The 18,081-nt window shown below is 38.5% G+C and overlaps 1 protein-coding gene across 3 annotated transcripts in view; it reads right to left on the bottom strand.

The window, feature by feature from the left end:
• Window positions 1-18,081, bottom strand: part of SLC7A2 (solute carrier family 7 member 2) — a 60,261-nt gene that overhangs the window by 18,101 nt on the left and 24,079 nt on the right. For all 3 annotated transcript variants that reach the window (XM_080389949.1, XM_080389947.1, XM_080389948.1), the window contains exons 2-3: window positions 3,358-3,748; window positions 1,949-2,104 (exon numbers count right to left, since the gene is read on the bottom strand). In XM_080389949.1, coding sequence (XP_080246075.1) covers window positions 1,949-2,104; window positions 3,358-3,733 — 532 coding nt within the window. In that variant the 5' untranslated portion in view covers window positions 3,734-3,748. The remainder of the gene's footprint in view (window positions 1-1,948; window positions 2,105-3,357; window positions 3,749-18,081) is intronic.

Here is an 18,081-nt window from a genome sequence, read left to right as displayed (position 1 = left end):
TCTGCTAATGAGATATTTGTTATCTTATCATAATGTAAGAAGTTATGATACGAGCTGCTCAAGTTTTCTTCACCAATGGCATTTTTATTGGAAGTAGGTATATGCTTTCTTCAGCTCAGTTTTTCCCAAGAAGGCAATGTCTCGATGAGCCTAATGCAGTATGAAACATAGTTATACATTTTTTTAAGTCCTTTCTCTAGGGAAAAAATAATCCCCAAACTAGATTTATGTGTACGCTCCCTCCTGCTTAGCACATAACATTTTCTGTAAAACATCATCTGCTACTCCTATGATTCAGCTTTGTGCAGTTCAGAATCCAATTACTGTATCGTGCTCAGCCTACACAGCCCTGAGCCACCCCTTGCCCCTCCTCTCAGCGGCAGCGAGTTCTACCCAGTCCATTCACTGGTGGCTTGGCTGCTTACCACAGACACCTGGAGAGGTGATTTGTGGCACAAGCACAAAAGAAGTGACGAAGGAATGATGGTGGGGATGAAAAGACAGGGCACCAATGAAAACTCAGGAGCAGCAGTGAACCCCAGGAGAAACGTAGTCTCTTCTGTCATGAATCTCTACTTCTTATGTTAGGAAGCAGCAATGGCAATGGAGAAAACATAAAAGGTGGCAGCATCTGAACTAGCATTTTATACTTTGGTTTGTGGAGTTTCAGTGCTTTGCTTTTCAAAATGTTATTTTTTTCTCCTTCCTTTGGGAGAGGTGAAACAGAAAGGTCTGTTCCAGCTATGCACCAAATTCATTCCCATCTCTCCTGAAGACGTTAAAGAGTCTGAACTGGTACTATAGGCAACTCGTAGCCACAAACATGGCAGAATGCTGGACTAAACCTTGTCTAGTAAATTCCCTGATCTTCCTAAGTGTGGGAACTCATCTTTTCGTGTACAGAGACCTAATAAAAGCATCAGATGCACTGGTCGCTCATTCTAGCATTAAGAGTTGAACAGCAATGTTTCCTGAGTCCAACAAAGCCACCCAGAGTAAGGGAACAGCAGGTTATACCCATATAACTTAGTCTCACTTTCCAGAGAAGAAAAGCTCCTGCTTTTGTTTGATCTAAAGAGAGACTGAACGTGAAAAATATTTGAGACCTCTACTGAACACTGAAATCCTTCTAGTATTGGCTGAAAACAAACTATATACTTTAGAATACACTCACTGCTTCCATCACTCCTGCTGGCAGTAAGAACGTTTCCTTGTGGAAAGCAATTGTTAAAATGCAAACATGCAAGTAAGTTGCAGTATTTTTGAGCTTTCTGATCCCTCAAAAAGTATACAGTAGGTGTCAAATTTTGTGATTTAAAAACATAATACATGAGTAAAGATGAAAAAGAAACAGAACTGAGTGGAGTAGACTTGAAAGGTTTACTTGGGTTTTAAACTGGCCTGTTGGGGCTCATGCCACTACCTTGAAGTGCCCTTTAGCTCAAACCAGTTTTAGGCTAAATAACTCTTTTGAAGAGTTAAAAAGGGGAAAGTTATTTTATATGGAATAGGTTAACAATTTAGAGGCAAAAAAACCCCTTACAAATACCCACTATGTGCACAATTTGTGATTTAAGGAGAGTATGCCACATCACCAAACTACAGAGTCAACCTTAAGGTCCCTCTGAAAGCATTTACCAGTGATAAAGGCATAAAACCCACACAGAAGTGTATGCTTTTCCTGTTACCATCAATCTATATTATGGGGTTTATTTAAAAAGTACTGACGAATAATTATTTCATGTCTCAGTTTCAACAAAAGAAGATGATACACATGAAAATTTGATTATACACATTTAATTCCCAGAGTCATTGTGTCAATATACAAATGCACATTTGAACTTCTTAAACATTATTAAGGTATTTCTGGTAAAACACAAACTACAATTTAACATTTTTGTCTGTAAAACATCACGACCAGCATATATGAAGCCATATATTGTCTCACCTGATAGAAGTAATATCAGGAATACAGCAAAGAAGTCAGGATACTCTGCTAGCCCAGAGTAATTAATTTTGAAGTAGCTTCTGAAGAAATGACCAATCTGTTTTCCAAGAAGTTCATCAAAGGTGCCACTCCAGGCTCTTGCTACACTTGATGTACCTTCATAAAATACATGCATGGTTAGGGGGTTGCATATGTACAGGGGGATACAGTTACTTCCACTGAAAAAGAGATAAAATTAAGCATGTTGTAACTTGCATTTAAAAAACAGAACTTGTGTTAAAACAGTGATTTTGTTTTGCTGACGAATTTTAATGTCTTATAATTTTTCTATATAGTTAAATGGTAGTTGTATTCTACAACTAAATATAAAAATTTGTACCTCATTTATTCCCAAAATATTGCAGACATTATTTCTTGATAATTTATGTCTGCTGTCATTCTGGAAGACACTTCTAAAGTTATCGTATGCATATGTTAAAGAATATAAAGCAATGTAAAGGAAGCAGTTTAAGAAAGCACATGAAGGAAAGTTTGTCCACCTGGAAGTAAAGCAAAAAATCACTGGCAAGATGTATATGGCTGGAGTTATTATTTAATACTAATACTCTCTTCTGGTGAAGAGTGCACATGGCCATGGCTAAATACAACCTTATTTTTACAGCTCTCCTATCATGAAATAGACTTCAGTATGATACTCGGGTGTATTGATTTCGTAGTGATCTGGGCAACAGTCCTGTAGTTAGGTATACATATACACTTAGGCATGCTTATAGGCAATAATGGATGCTTGGAACATGTACCTCTGGAAAAAAACATTTTTGAATCGAAAAATGTTGTCACTGCTAAAGCACTGAAATAGTTATTTGAATATCTGCCATATAAGCATTGATTTTATTCAGATCTGGCCAACTTTATATTTTATGGGGATTACCTGACAGGACATTAATGAATTAACATGAGGCTATAGCAACAAGTTAGTACTTCAACATCATGACTTTCTTGAAGTGAAATACCATAGTGATGGGGTCCCTGTAAATGTCCTTGCTGTGTAAATTCAGAAGAAAAAGTGCTTATTGATTTTACTGAAATTATTCTTGCTGACCATAGACAGCAATGAAATTCTATTTATTCTTGTGCATCATCACTGAACTGTCTGATACAGTTTTCATACAAGGTATGCACTTCATGCTGCTGAAGATACACTGTTTACAAAACTGCCTTGCAAAAAAACTGTTTGCAATGATGATGCACAAGAGGAAATAACCTAATCACATTACTTTGGTTCTTTCGTCTTGGCAGGAGTAAAAAACAACAGTAGCTAAGTATAGAGACAGACAGATGCAAATCTGTATCTTATATCCAAGATATATCCCAGAAACCCTTAGGACTGTGTTTGTTCATAAGCTTACCTATAACATACGATAAAATGAGATTCCAACCCGTGATAAAAGCCCACAGTTCGCCAACAGTTACATAAGTATACAAGTACGCAGAGCCAGTCTTGGGAACACGAGCACCAAACTCAGCGTAGCAGAGACCTGCCATCACAGATGCCAGCGCAGCAATGAGAAAAGAAACAACGATGCTAGGTCCAGAATCGGATTTGGCTACTTCTCCAGCAAGGACATAAACACCAGCACCAAGGGTACTTCCTACTCCCAAGGCTATAAGGTCCACTGTTGATAAGCATCGGCACAATTTGGAGTCCTCAAGACTTTCACCACTGACATTCTTCTTCCGCACCAGACACCGAACAAAGGACAAAGCTGGTCCACAGGGCAACATGGTGGATGTAGAGCTCTAAAATAAACAAAACAATTACAGTACATAAAAGGTAGCATAGCCACTGGTGAAAAACAATGAAAAAATGTATTTGCATAAAGAACTTTGATCACACCTACTAATTAATGTATTTACACTCTTCTGTGACATTAAATAAGCTGGCATGTGCTTTTTCCCCAGGAAAAAAAATAGGGATTCAGTATTCCTAATTTTAGGATTTAGGGAAAGATATCTATTATCTTTAGGTTCATTACACTGCTGCAAAAAAAGAGGAAATTATTTCTATTTATCTCCTAATGGCCACTTCTTAACCATTTCTAAAACAAAAACAGAACAGGTGCCTATTATCTCATGTATCATAAAGACTTTTAAGATAAGGATCGACACCAACATAAATAAGGATTTTTGAGATCTAAAACTCCAACACTAAGGCTATAAACAGCAAAAGCTTTAAAATATAACATTCTGACAGAGCCAGTGCAATCTTCTTTCGCTTTCAAATACGTGGCTTTTGCTTTTAGAATTTGCTTCAGTAAAAACTGCTTGAAAGCAGATTAAAGTATTGTTTCTACTCCCTCTCACACCAATTGAGTTTCCCAGAACTAATTATCTTTACAACAGAGCTCACACAACTCTCTCTGAGAATCATCTAAAAAACCCTGACGGGATAACCGTTCATCCCCTGCCAGCTGCCGTTCTTCAATATTCCGAGTGCACGTTGCAGTGTGGGGTGTGATCAGCTCTTGCACACCAGTTCAGATTTTGTGACCAGCTAGGTCCTAGAGGCCAGCAGGTGGGCAGCACTTCCCTGGCCTGGGATACAGGTGCCTGCTGGGAGGAACAGCAGTAAGCCTGCTTCCCAACTCAAAAAAATGATACCTGAGGGTCCAAAGCATTTGCTTGGGAGACAGTACATGGGCATACTGCAGAACATAACATCTCAAAGAGGCAGCATTAATGTACAAGTTCTGTCCATCTTTATGTATTTTTTTTAATTGTATTGTCGACGACTAAGAGTTTGTTAAAAATTAAGCAATACCATCTGCCATCTCCCCAAACTGATGTTTGTCTTTGCAACTCATACCATAAATATCTATACTCTGCTCATGATTTGTTAAGTGGAACCCTCCTTGGAACTGAGAATCTTTTTCATTTAGATGAAGATATTCTGTAGGTAGGTTCCCTCCTATCTGTTTCCTAGACCAGTAAAGGGCATTTATACACACAACAGTTCAATCCACTAACAGCAATGACTGTATCAAGATGGATAGCTCACTTAACAGTGTTTCATCCTAGAACAAAGAATCAGAAGCAAGAGAACTGACATTCTGATACTGAGGTTGCTTTCAAAAAATCCCCTTGGGTATGAAAAAGAGATTTCTGTGTAGAAACATTTTCTCCTTATTCCTAGAATAGCTCCCCAAGTACACTCAGACAGGCCGTTTCTGTCTTCAAAGAGCATTCTTAAAAAAAAAAAGCTCTCCATTCCCTTTTAAGGAAAGAGAAGATAATAAAGGATAGTGAATGGAATTGAATAGCTCTGGGCATTGATGCTTCGTGCCCATGAGAAAGGTGACAGCTGACCCAGGACCCAGTGGAAGAAGGCAAGACAGGCAAGTTTCCAAAGCTCTGCTGCAATTAGGCTGTCCATGCAGCGGACTCCCAGAGGTAAGTATCTGCCTATGGTGCATAGACTTCATCCACTAAAGGAGATTTCACACACCAGCTTCAGAACTGAGATGATGTGCGTGTCAGCAGACAGAAGAGATCCATAAGCTCTTCTGAGGGGAACCAACACTGAACTGTTCAGGCAAAATGCCCTGCTATAGCTCCTGAACTCTTCAGTAAGAGCAGCCTTCCTTTGGGCCAGAGGCTGAGGCACTCAGTCCCCCAAAGCCAGGTTTGTCTATCCTGGGCTGTACTTTGACAAGTATTCCCAAGGCCACTGTTCCATTATGTTTCCATAATGACACTTCTGAAGCTGTAGCAATCACTTAGGATGCTGTATTAGTATACTCATTAGGCTATAGCCCATGGTGACAGGGGACAACGCTCTTGTGACTCCATGCCCTTCACCTTAGCAATTTCAACGTTGCAAAACCATGGTATCTTCTAAAGGAATTATTTCCCTCACCTCCCAAATGGTAGTTCATTTGGTATTTCATTAACTTTTCATGAAAAATAACTCTGGCAGACATTGTTCTCAGAACACTACACAGTTTCCAAGACTTTTGTTCTTCAAATGGCATCTTGGATTCCTCTGCTCCTTTGCACTTTGGGACAAGAAGTCCTGAAGGTTGTGAGGTCTCCTATTGCAGTGGTCAGGTGGGTGATATTATGTTGTTTTCTGAGAAGGAATCCTTGTGACAAAATGGGAGGGGGGTTCTGCTTTCTCTGATTCCCGTGGATAGGACAGGAGGCTGGCACTTGCTAGCCACAAGCCCATAAGACTTGTTCTTAGTCAACAGAACACCTGTTCTGACTCAAACTCACCCTTTCACCTTTACCGTTTAAAAACTGGAGCACAACCAAAGACAAAGTTCAAGATACAAACTTTGTGTCTGTAGGAAAAAAATCTTATACGTATGAGAGACATACTTTGTTAGGTATATCCATCCTAACATACTTGATGAACACACATCCTTTTATGATGACCACTGCAATCCAGAACAACAGACACTGCTCCCTGTACTTACTCTGCACAATAAACAATGTCCGAACACTGCTTCAAAACTTTTGTTGTTGTGTGCAAAGTGCAGTGTTGTACCTCAGACACGGCCCCCTTTCAGATTTGGCTCTGAAGACTCCAGTACTGATCACTTCATACTCGGTAAGAAGGCGCAGCAGGAAGAACTGATGACCTTATGATGACATTTGGCCACCACACAGGACCAAATGACATAGGTAAGTGGTGACAGAGTGTCTTCAGAAATCAGTGACAGGTGTAACCTTTTCCTGAGGCATCCCTTGTAAGAGATCCTTTAATGCATTACCCACTGCAAGAGCACAGCCTGGGCTCTGCCTCCGTGCTGACCTGTGCTGGCTCACAAGGACAGCTTATCACAACACTGGCTGAGCACGTCTCACGCTCAAATACTAACTTACAGAAGCAAAAAAGGCAACAGCTGGGTGTACGTACCTTTTGGTGGCAGCATTGTCCTAGATAAGCTTACACGGACTGCAACCACACACTCTTAAAAAGGGTGCAATGTTCAGCCCATATCTTCCTTGAACACATCCCTAGAAAGAATTGCATTGCCGTCCACATTGCAGTTTACAGTTTTACCCCTACAGTCGCACGCAATGAAGACAGGTGGGACAGGAGGACTTAATTTAGACAGAAAAGGAATTGGATAAATCTATCTAACATGGGGAAAAAAACCACCCCAAAAGCTTCCTCATGTCTAATGGACAGTCATGGTATTTGTCAGAGTTCCTGAATAAGCACAGATTCTTCTGCAATGCCTTTTGTTTTTTATGGTCTTGGGTGTTTTTTTCTCTACAGTAGCTGCTGAGAGACCCTTCTTTAAGGTCAGTCTTTCCTCACCAGTTGTAAAGCCGATAATTTACTGCTTGACCACTACACATCTGAATCCTAACCCAAGAAGATGAATTCAGCCTTGTAATTCATACCATTCAGACGGATGATCAGGAATATTTAATGGTCGTCTGTTGTTAGCCCTCTTCTAGCAGGAAAAGTTTTACATCAAAAAACTTGTAACTGCAAACACAAAGTTTCCATCTGCAAAGTTTGTATTCATCTTTAAATTTCCTTTGACTTCTTCAGAGTCATGTAAAATCTACCATTTTTGCAAAGTATTTTCTATGTAAAAATAACCTAACAGCCTCCTACTCCAAAACAAAATGCAAACAATAGGTAGGTACTGGAGCAAAAAAGTAACTTATATTCTGTATCATCATGCTCTTCTATGATAATAACATTTTAATTTAATTATGTGTAATAAATGGTTTAAGTTAGTACACATCAAACCCAAGCTACAAGTGAGAAAACCCAAAGTTTTGCTGCAGTTGCCATTCAACTTTTCCTACAACATTTTTTGTTAAAAGCTCTAATAAAAAACATTAAAATCTTTCATGGAAAGCAACTGCTACAAAGCAATATAAAACCTCTGAAAGTTTTAATAATGTTACTGGGGTGTATGTTTAAAGATTCCTGAAGCAAAAGTAACTTAAAGGTATCATACTTACAAACTATTTTGTTGAGCTAATAGTATATACTATAATATACAATAAATTTTAGGTGCACTAGTTTAACATTTTAAAAAGCACATTAATTAGGGAGAAAATACTCCAGTAAGTTTGTAACATATTGAAAATGGGAAAATATAAATATATACTGGTTAGATAAAGATTTTTAGAGTCTTCCTTCAGCCTCATCTTCCTGAAAAAAAATGTAAAAATTTATATTTTATATTTTCCATTTGTAAAATTAATGAGAAAATTTTTGTTTGCTCTTAAGTACATTTAGCCTTATTCAAAATTGCAGTATTGCACTGATTAGATCTAATGCAATAATATATGAAAGTAAAATAATTCAGAGATGAAGCAAACCAAGACATAGTCTATGATTTGTGTGTGTACACACATGCACAGACTACATGATTTTGCTGCAAGTGTTCTAGAAGTTGATGTTGTGCTCAAGGTTTTCACAAAACTTCTAATGCCTTGGAATAATTAGTGTACATAAATAGTACTTAAATCCCTAAAATTGGAAAGCAGCACCTGTAGCACAAGTCTAATAGGTATAAAACAGAAAAAGAAAGCTTTACCAATCAAAAGCAGAAACACCTTTCAGTCAGACTGAGAAGCAAAACATAAATTGCATCTTCTATATATTAGAACTGTAATTTGCACTTTAGCAGAGACACAATAGTGATGTAATGTAAACTAAATGTAAAACTGCATACCACAGCTCTTGCTACTCAGAAAGCACGTATGTTAAGGCAAAGTTTCCTATGATAAGCTATGTTGCTTTCAGGTTACTTCTTTCAGCACTAAACTTCATTACAAACCTGATTCAGAGCAACTTCTGCTGGGCCACCTTCTGCTTCTCTTACCCAGTCCCGAACTCCTGCCGTCTTAAATGGAAGAGTAATGACTGAAAGTGATTTTATTAAAATATTTACTTTTAAAGCCAGCTGTAGGTGGTGTGAGAGCTGTTGGTGCTGAGGGGTGGAGGCTCAGCAGCCCGGGTGATTGGAGGGCTGCGAGCCGGACAGCTATTTGCCCAGCTAAGGCAGGGAGGGAGAGAGAGAGAAAGTGTTGCTGGTGTTCAGAAAAATCATATTCACTGTCTTCATGACACAAAATCCAACTGGAATGCCATTTTCTACATTTAAACACACCTACGTGCTTGCACACAAAATGTACGCTCTGGTGAGGTAGCCACCACACAGTCCTCAGGGTCTTTTTTTACACATCCTGAAGGAAAAGCAAAAACGTGAACATCATACTGCAAAAGCAAAGTCTCCCCATTGCCCTTGTGAAAAATAAACAGGCTCTGAAGCATATTGAAGGATACTTCACCATGCTTTGAGACCTGAATGCAACAGCCCAGCATGAAAACTGGTTTTGCTGTGTAAAGTTTAGAAGAATATGCAGCACAGAAGACAGTTTATTTACAGAGTCCGGTTAGAGCCCGTTCTGTTGAATAAGTGTAGATGTCCCATGTATATTGTTCTCCTTTACATGGCTTGAAATGTAAAAATGCCGAAGACTGGAATTAGAACAGTCCAAATATTTATGTGACACAACCAATAAATAACCCTTAGTTTCTTAAAAATTAGCTTCCAGAATAAACCAAACTCCAATGGATAATATACAGCTGTATTTTTATTACTTCCAATGGCAGGCAACCCCACCCCAAACACGTAGTAGCATTTCCAGTCAACATTACTCATGGCATGTTGTTTCCCTTTAAAACACTTGTGTTTCAGTATCTCTTTTTGTTCAGAGGACACTGAAAATATGAGCCTTGCAGAGAAAAGCCTTATGCTTCTCTTCATTAAAAAAGTATTTCCTGAGAAAACAGAGAAAAACATACATAGTGTGGCAGTTCCTTGCAACTCGCTTTCAGCTTTTACTTTCCCCTGAGTGTAGAGTCTGCCAGCACTCCAGGAGCACAGAAGGCCCCTCTTCTTTCCCTTACGAAAAGTCCCGCTTCCTGCAAGCACATGCAAGGGACAAATACGTTTCCTCATCTCTCCCAGATCCAAGGAGAAATGCCTCCAAGAAGAGTGTGCTCCACAGGGGTGGGACATATTTCAAGACCAGTAGTCCAGATGTCATTTCTTACGTTATCCAAGGCTATTCTTGTCTTAAAAGTGCAAAAAGGTGAGGAGAAAAGGTAATTTGTTGAAAACTCATGATAACAATACCCATTCTTCCCCTCATGCTGACCTCATCCTTGTTAAATACAAACTTTATCTCTTTCACAGTTAATACCCGGTGCAAGCTGCTAAACAGGTTAGGTTTCTTGTGTGGAGATACATGGAAATAACTTTTAAGGAGCATCACTCTCAACCATGACAATATCCAGGCATTTTTTTCCCAAACGATCACTCTCTAGCAAGTCCATGAATGATTTGAGAATTACTCATGTGGATTTTAGTTAACATCCTCAAGACCAGTTCTGAATCATTTCCAATCATGTAGATCCACCAGGAATCGTTAATGCATAAATTAGGTGATTTATTGCTTAATCATGGAAAACATCCCTTCCACTTTAAAAAAAAAAGTAGAAGCTGTCACTGCCTCATAATCTGCTGAATATAGAGACTCCGTTTCCACTTGACTTCTAAAAGTTAGCTTTTCTCAGGCATCCCTCCCTTCCCCACAGTATCAGGGCAGGATACCCCCCTACAGAACAGCTGAGCATGAGGCTGGCTTGGCTTTGGTGTTCTGCTTTAATGCTTTCTGGTAGACTCCTGCCAGGTTAATAATGTTGCACTGTACTGGGCTGATCTATGAATTAATGTCACTCCTGGAGCTGGAGCTACTGTAAATCATGTAAATAATATGTAAATAATTCCCAGGTGGCTTTATTATTAATAAGAGACCATTCAGCACTTTCAAGCAAAAAAACCAAACAAACCAAAACTAACAAACCAATATCAACCAACCCCTAAAACCAAACAAAAAAAAAAAAAGCAAACCTTGACAACTACTGTCAACTACTTTCTAAATGTGGCCATAGAACTGAAAACTATGTAGACCATAAAGCTATGGTTGTAACAGGGGCATGGGCCCAAATTTGAACAGCGGAATTGGAATTCTGCATTTCCAAGAAGCTAGAACAAGCTTAAGACAGTAGCTTAATTTCAAATTTGCATTCCTGTAAACATATTATTTCCCTGTAATCATAGTTCTTCCTATAACATCTATAAAAAGCCTGTAAAATATTTTATGGACATTTTATATACAAGCATTGTTTCAAAACCTGTTCCACTGTGAAGAATTAACACAGAGCCGTCCAGGACATGTCATATTCACAGAGCAAGTCAAACAGTTCTTGGTATTAAATACACAAACCTGGTCAAACTGAAGCCAACAGCAAAATTCCAAATTATATCAATGGGGTCAGGATTTGATTCAAAATAAGGACTTTGAATTAGGAAACAGAAAGAAGTAGACAGTAATGACAGAACGGACTAACCCTTCCTCTCCCAACAATACACAACACCAATGCCACAAGAATTGTTCACACTTTCCCACAATGAATATTTTAGGGGTTTAACCTTTTTTTTGTGGATCTTTTTTCAGTACCCACTGCATCTCTCTCACTCTTTCAATTTATTCACAGTACAATTAAGAAGAAAAAAAACCCACCACTCTTATTTCACAGTAGAGCACCATCACTACATCTTACATAGATTTAGTCCCCAAACAGAAATGTAACCATGCAAATTATTACTCTAATTTGTCCGCAAGTGCCGTAATATACACCGCAATCACCATATTTAACTACCAATCCAGTGAATGTACTGTAAGATTTCTAGAGTTTGCAAAAATCCACTTCCAGTACATCTCACTGAAAACTGGAAAATGAGCAGTTATTTATTCATCCATGTAACTGCAGCATCTCCCAAAACTTTCTTTGGTACCATTTCTAACTGAGGCACCAGCCTCTCTGGGATTACCTCTTCACAAGTGGATCTTCCTTTTATGGGAAATGCCAGAAACAAGATTATAGAAAGTAAAATTCAGCATTACCTGGATCCCTGTTTGCTTTCTGCCTCTCTTCATTTTTATTCTTGACCTTGTGGTACAGATTTGCTACAGACACTGAAAGTTCAAATCCTTCAGAAGCTGTATAAATCAGTTCAAAATGTCTTCCTCATTCTTTAAATTAACAATAGAAACTCTACTGACATCCACAGGGTTGGAAAGTCACTCACAACTGCACTTTCTCATTCCTTCAGAGCTATCACCTGGCTGTGGTAACAATTCAACCCTGGTAACAGGAGTAAATTTACGGATCATTACAAAGACAGCTAGAAGCATTGCTGCTGCGGTTCGTTTGAGTTCCTAAGGAGCACCCAGCAGCTACGCTCGCTGCTAAAGGCATTCAAACCCAGAACCATCCCTGGCTCCCAGCCAAGAGGCAGGGAGTACACTGGCTGCTGAAAGAAAATAGCCTGCATCTGTTCCGCCTACATCGAGAGCACCATGGGGTAGATCAGTACATCCCCACTATGTAGTGTTTGGCTCAGAGGTCCTGTGGGACTCAGATTTTGCGTGTGCTTTCAGTCATGCATACTGGAAACTAGAAGACGACCATGTTGCCACCCAGCGGAGCGGCGCTTGCGTAGATCTAGCTGAAAGGTGTATTTGTGTGCCACAGGATGTGTGAAACAGCAGCGTCAGAGAGGTGTTCATGAAGGTACGGGGTCTGGTAGGGTACCAGTGAAGGACGCCAGATCTGAGGCACTGTAGACCAGACTGAGCACACTGAGTGCTGCCTGGAGGCAGCCACCTGCAACAGCATACCCAGTTTCTCTCCCGGACAAACGACTTCTCTCCAGAAAAGAGCTGTCGTACATCCACTTTGTGTAGTCCACTTTGGCTCCCAGGTTGTTTCCAGCTACAAATTCAACTGTGTTTTCACCAACAACATGACTTTACGGCTTAAGTTCTGGCTTTAGAGACTTCTTTTCTGCTCCTTAGCAACTATATCATGTTTGGATTAATCTGAAGTGCCTCATCCAACAGTTCTCCAACTTGTCCCAAGGACTTTTGCAGCACAATCTTTCCATAAAGTGGATCAGAAATTCTCTTCTTGCCATGAAACAGCTGGCCACATTAGAGGGAATGAACTGAAAGAGAAAACTCTTTGATTTTATTTTCCTGTGAAAGGAAAATAAGACTTTGTCTAAGACTTTCTCTCAGTGTGAAAAGATTAGGAACATATCTTCATAGAGTTATGTGGAAATTCATGCTCAGGAAATTTTAAATTAAAAAAAAACCCAACAAAACTCCATTAATTTGTGAAACTTTTGCACAGACTGAAATAAAGTACTGCAGAAGCCCATATGACAAACTGATTAAAAAGGTGCTCAGCTGTTGAATCTGACTTGTCTCACAGATACAGCCTTGCAGCAATGGACCAAAAAGCTGTGGAGTTTTACATAACTAGAGGTGCTAACTTTGCAAAAGCATATCCACGTGCTTGCTCATACAATTACTTATACCACACAGAAGTTAAACATGAACAAAAGTGCTTGCAGGACTGGGGCCTTAGTGAGCCGTTCCAGTTCCTCGATGGCACTCTGTATAGCATGTGATGCTTTGCCTTGGAAATCAGGACTTTGCAGCTGACTGTAACAAACATACCTTTTGACATCCACAAGAAAAAAAAACAAAATATGGTTTATGCAGTTTGTGCAGCTCTGATGCGTTTTGAGAAGACGTACTAGTATTCATAAAAGGATTCATCAAGTGCCAGCAAGAATCTTTCCTATGTCAAGATAAATAATTAGCATTTCAGTGGTTCTGAGAATAAAAATTCAGATTACCACAAAAAATTAAAACTAGCGCAATTTATGTGCTAAACCATACAAGATGATCATTAACATGTAGGAGAGAAAAGGAATCTTAATAAAGATCATCAGTAATGTAGGCTATCTCTATAACGTTATGACAGGGTCATTTCTGAAGAGAATAAATAACAATTCAATACTTTTTAAAGGGCTTCCTATTTCTTAAAATATAAATATATTCATTTAAGATGGCTTTTCATGGTTTAGGCAGATTACTGAATCTAGCTCCTCCAGATTGTTCTGCAGATTAAAATAAAATCATCACTTATAATTCCCTCAACTTTAATAAATCTCCTTCACTTTGTACTTACAAAAACACCTCAAACCCTGACCTTCTGTAAGATAAATGTAATAAATCCTATTAAAAATAATCATATACTCTTAGACTAATACAGGCAGAATAAATCTACAAACTTACGTTTCATATATAACAAGAAGAAGGGCTACACTGGCACAGATTCCTACTAGTTATTTTGACCCAGGAATGAGTCATTTAACCTGATGTTAAGCATGTCCCAAGCAGCTACTAGCTATCATTTGTTGAATTTCAAATATCCCCAAGGGTCTAAAGAAAATATTTGTAGTGCTGAGTCACAGTCCCCCAAGTCTAAAATCAGAATTTTGGAGAAGTCTTGGAGAAGGAAAGTAGCTAAAGCTATACTCTGTAGAAAAAAAACAACCACAACACTATTCCAAACATACTTTTTTGGCCCAAATCCACACCTTGAATACAGGATAAATATAAATAGGAAATTCAGATGGAAACGTTTATAATATATACAAAGAAGAGCCAAGAAAATAGAAATTAAAACCAAGACTTGATCTGTAACTGAAAATAAAATGCAATGCCATGTCTTGCCAAGGCTGAAATGGTCGTGGATCTCCCCAGAAACCTGGGAAAGGAACATCAGACACAGGTCCATCCTGTGGCTTGGGAGGAAGCATGAGGAAGGAACCACAGGCTAGTCAAGGCGTGAGCACACTTCTTCATCAGAGGCACAAAGTTACAGTCTTTCAACAAGGGCAAGGAGAAGGATCTACCAGAAAACAAAGTATTAAGACCTTGTGCATTTTTTGAGATGTAAGCTATTGGATAACATCTTATTCTGCTTTTCCATAAGGCTGGTGGAACTCACATCTCAAACTGAAGCAAACTTTAAAAAAAAAAAAAAAAAAGTATTCAATTTCCAATGACAGTCCGTGTTTGAGACAAATGTGTGGTAACATACTACTGACCACGTGTCTTTTCTTCTAATGGCAACTTAGGTAGGTAATTAGGCACATTTCATAGTAATTACCCTAGCGTAAGTAAATCAGCTGACATCTAAAAATAGTACTTAAATCTCAAAACTTAACACCCCCCCCCAACTTCACAAGCTTTTTACCCAAATAATGGTGCTCCAAGTTATTTATTATTAAGTTATATCATTATTTATAAAAGTAGTACTTTGTTGTTTTGAATGTGTTTCCTTTATATTTTTTTAAGGTTGCCTTGTTCTAGCTATCACTTTCTTCATTACCTGAATTAATCAACTGAAAATTTATTTCCCAGACCTTCTACAGTATAAGACAGTCATCTTTCAACTTACTCTTTCTTTCCTCCCGCCAAATAATCTCTTTTCTCAGTTTACTTTGATTTTTTTCTTGTTGCAGGAATGTTTGTGAGGAGTTTTTGACAGTTTTTATTAGGTTTGCTTTTCTTTAAAAATCTTTCAATTGGAATGGCTAAAAGCATTATTTTTTTCTTGTATCAAAAAAGGGAGATTTTTCCAGTTACCATCTGTAATGAACATTCAGTCTTCCTATAAAAAACAATTTTGTCCAGAAAATTTCTATTAACTTTGTTTCTACTTCATTCCTGAGGTATATCATTAACAATCATTTTCTATGCTGGAAAAGACCTGCAAAAATGATATGAAGGTAGCTGTTTTTATCTACTCTTTTTTAATCTGTTTTTAATCAGTAACAGGGCTTACCTTTCACCCCATGGTTACTAAGTTTCCGTGACAGCCTCTTGTGTAAGACATAAGCAAAAGCCTCTTAACAAGCTAACACAGATCAATTCCATCTATTCTGTCCTCTTCAAAACCAGACAAAATAAAAAAACTAAACCCCTGACAAATTAGTAGAGAAGCTTACAAAATACAGTCCTGAACTATTTTTTTCTCTGCTAATAGAAAGATACAAGCAATAACTTCAGGATCAAAATTAAATCTCAACCCTTTTCCTGCTGATAATTGTATTGATTTGCATAAAAGCTGGTGATTCTCTAAGAGGGACATAGCCACTGATTTTAAAGTAGAAATCATACACTTTCACATGCCTAAACTCCTGAGGTGGCTTCTAAAATTTCTATAACATCTACATATTTTCTGAATGGCTTTGGCTGTGTGCTGCTGTGCACTTCCACAGCGGAGCCACAAAGAGAACAGCTCAACAGCCCAAAAAGTAGCCTAATTTCATGGTGTAAGAGTGGAAATCAAGCAAAGAAAAAATGATTCACCTCATTTGTCTCCTCCCTTCCCAGCCTCAGACAGCTGGTTTGATGGCAGAAGTGGTATCAGCTTCAGGGATTCCTGCTCCACTGAGGCTGCCCAGTCCCATCGGCACAGCACCTCTTGGCCCATTTGACCAGTGCACCATAAGCTAATGGGCTCCAGTGAGTCTTTTTGATTAAAAAAAAGTACAGTTATTTTTCTGTATCAATTTATTGAAAAGTTTTCAAAATAACTCAATTGTATATGAAAAAGTGGACTTTTCCCCATTTTTCTATGGGGGCCAAGGAAGGAAGCACAGGTAGTGGAGAAGAGAGAAAGGATGGCTATATCTAATTTAAGACTAAAAGAAATCATGGATGATACTGGAAATAGCTTCGCTTACAAGTATCACAAAGCATGGCGGGAAGGGAAGGAATTCCTATTACATATCTTTCTTGTTTCTATATGACTTTGTATGGCACACGGAAAAGATGCAATCTTAAAGGGATTACAAAAAAAACAAAAAAAACCAAAAAAAAAACCAAAAAAACCCCAGGTCACCTAATCGAGATGTCACAACCTTCTCAGAATGGAACATCTAAAATGAGGTACATATTAATTATCTGCCAATTATAACAGTTTTTAAAAGCCAAGTTTGCTTTCTCTTGATTACAGAAATCCAAGAATTATATTCACATATCGTTTATATTCAATATTTCATTTACCTTAAGTCAAAGGTGGAAAGAAAGGTTTTGAAACATCTTTGCAACCAAATATTGCTCTGAAATAATGGTGAAGTATTTAAAGTAGGATCCACTGCTGGATATGTACTGGACTTCAAATATTAAATCAGAGAAGTATTTTGCTTCTATTTTGTGTGAAAATGGAACTGTGATGAGCCCAACACTGCTGGCAGACATCACTCACCCGAGGCAGAACCAGTGCGCTAAGTGCACTGCTGTGGTTTATTTTAGGCTTATATATCAGAACAATACAAAACAACATAAACAGGAATAGTCAGTTGACACAATATAAATAAGCTCCAATCTGGCAAGGCTTACTCCCAGAAGCGTTAAACGGCATCCTGTGTTCTGAAGTTAGTGGCGGTAAGCCCACCGCACATTCCTTGGGTGTACTTTCTGCACCCAAACATGAAATCCCCAAAATAATGTCACTGCAAAGTCGCTATAGCAACCCTTTTACAAAGCATTACCTTTTGACATTAAATGTAGACACTCTGGCCAGACATTCTGAATATAAGCTGTCCCTGTCAAGATCATATAAATCCCAACACCCAACATTATTTATAACTGAGGCAACAAATGCCAGAGTTCCCTTCTCATTCTTGGCTTTAAAAAGAACCACTACATTTAATGCATCAGGAACAGAGCTTGAAGAAAATTATAACCTTCAACTAGGTAATTTTCTGAAAACATTTTCAAATTTCTCAGGTTTTTTTAAGCAAGTCAATAAACATCTTGAATGCATAACATCTCACAGTTAAAACATGACCAAGACTTCAAAATACAGCACAATCAAACACTGACCTTGCTAGTCACACTGGGATCTTGATCACCAATTTCCCAGTGGCCGACCAACAGCTACGGGATGTGACCCTATGTTAGCCTAACCACGTGCTGCAGCCTTCCAGAGAGCATACACTAGCACAGGCTGAAGTGCTCCATTCTGCCGCATAAGAGAGCACTGCAGACAGCAAAGCCCTGCTCAGCATCTTCTGAAGATAAGCAGAAAACCCTCTGTGAACTTCCCTTAGGAAAGAAGTATAATTTTGTATCTTAATCAGATCACAGCTATG

This window comes from Falco punctatus (genome assembly GCF_963210335.1).
Source record: "Falco punctatus genome assembly, chromosome: 1".
Lineage (NCBI taxonomy): Eukaryota > Metazoa > Chordata > Aves > Falconiformes > Falconidae > Falco > Falco punctatus.
The sequence above is the reverse complement of the archived record's forward strand: the minus strand, read 5'-3'. Positions and strand labels throughout refer to the sequence as shown.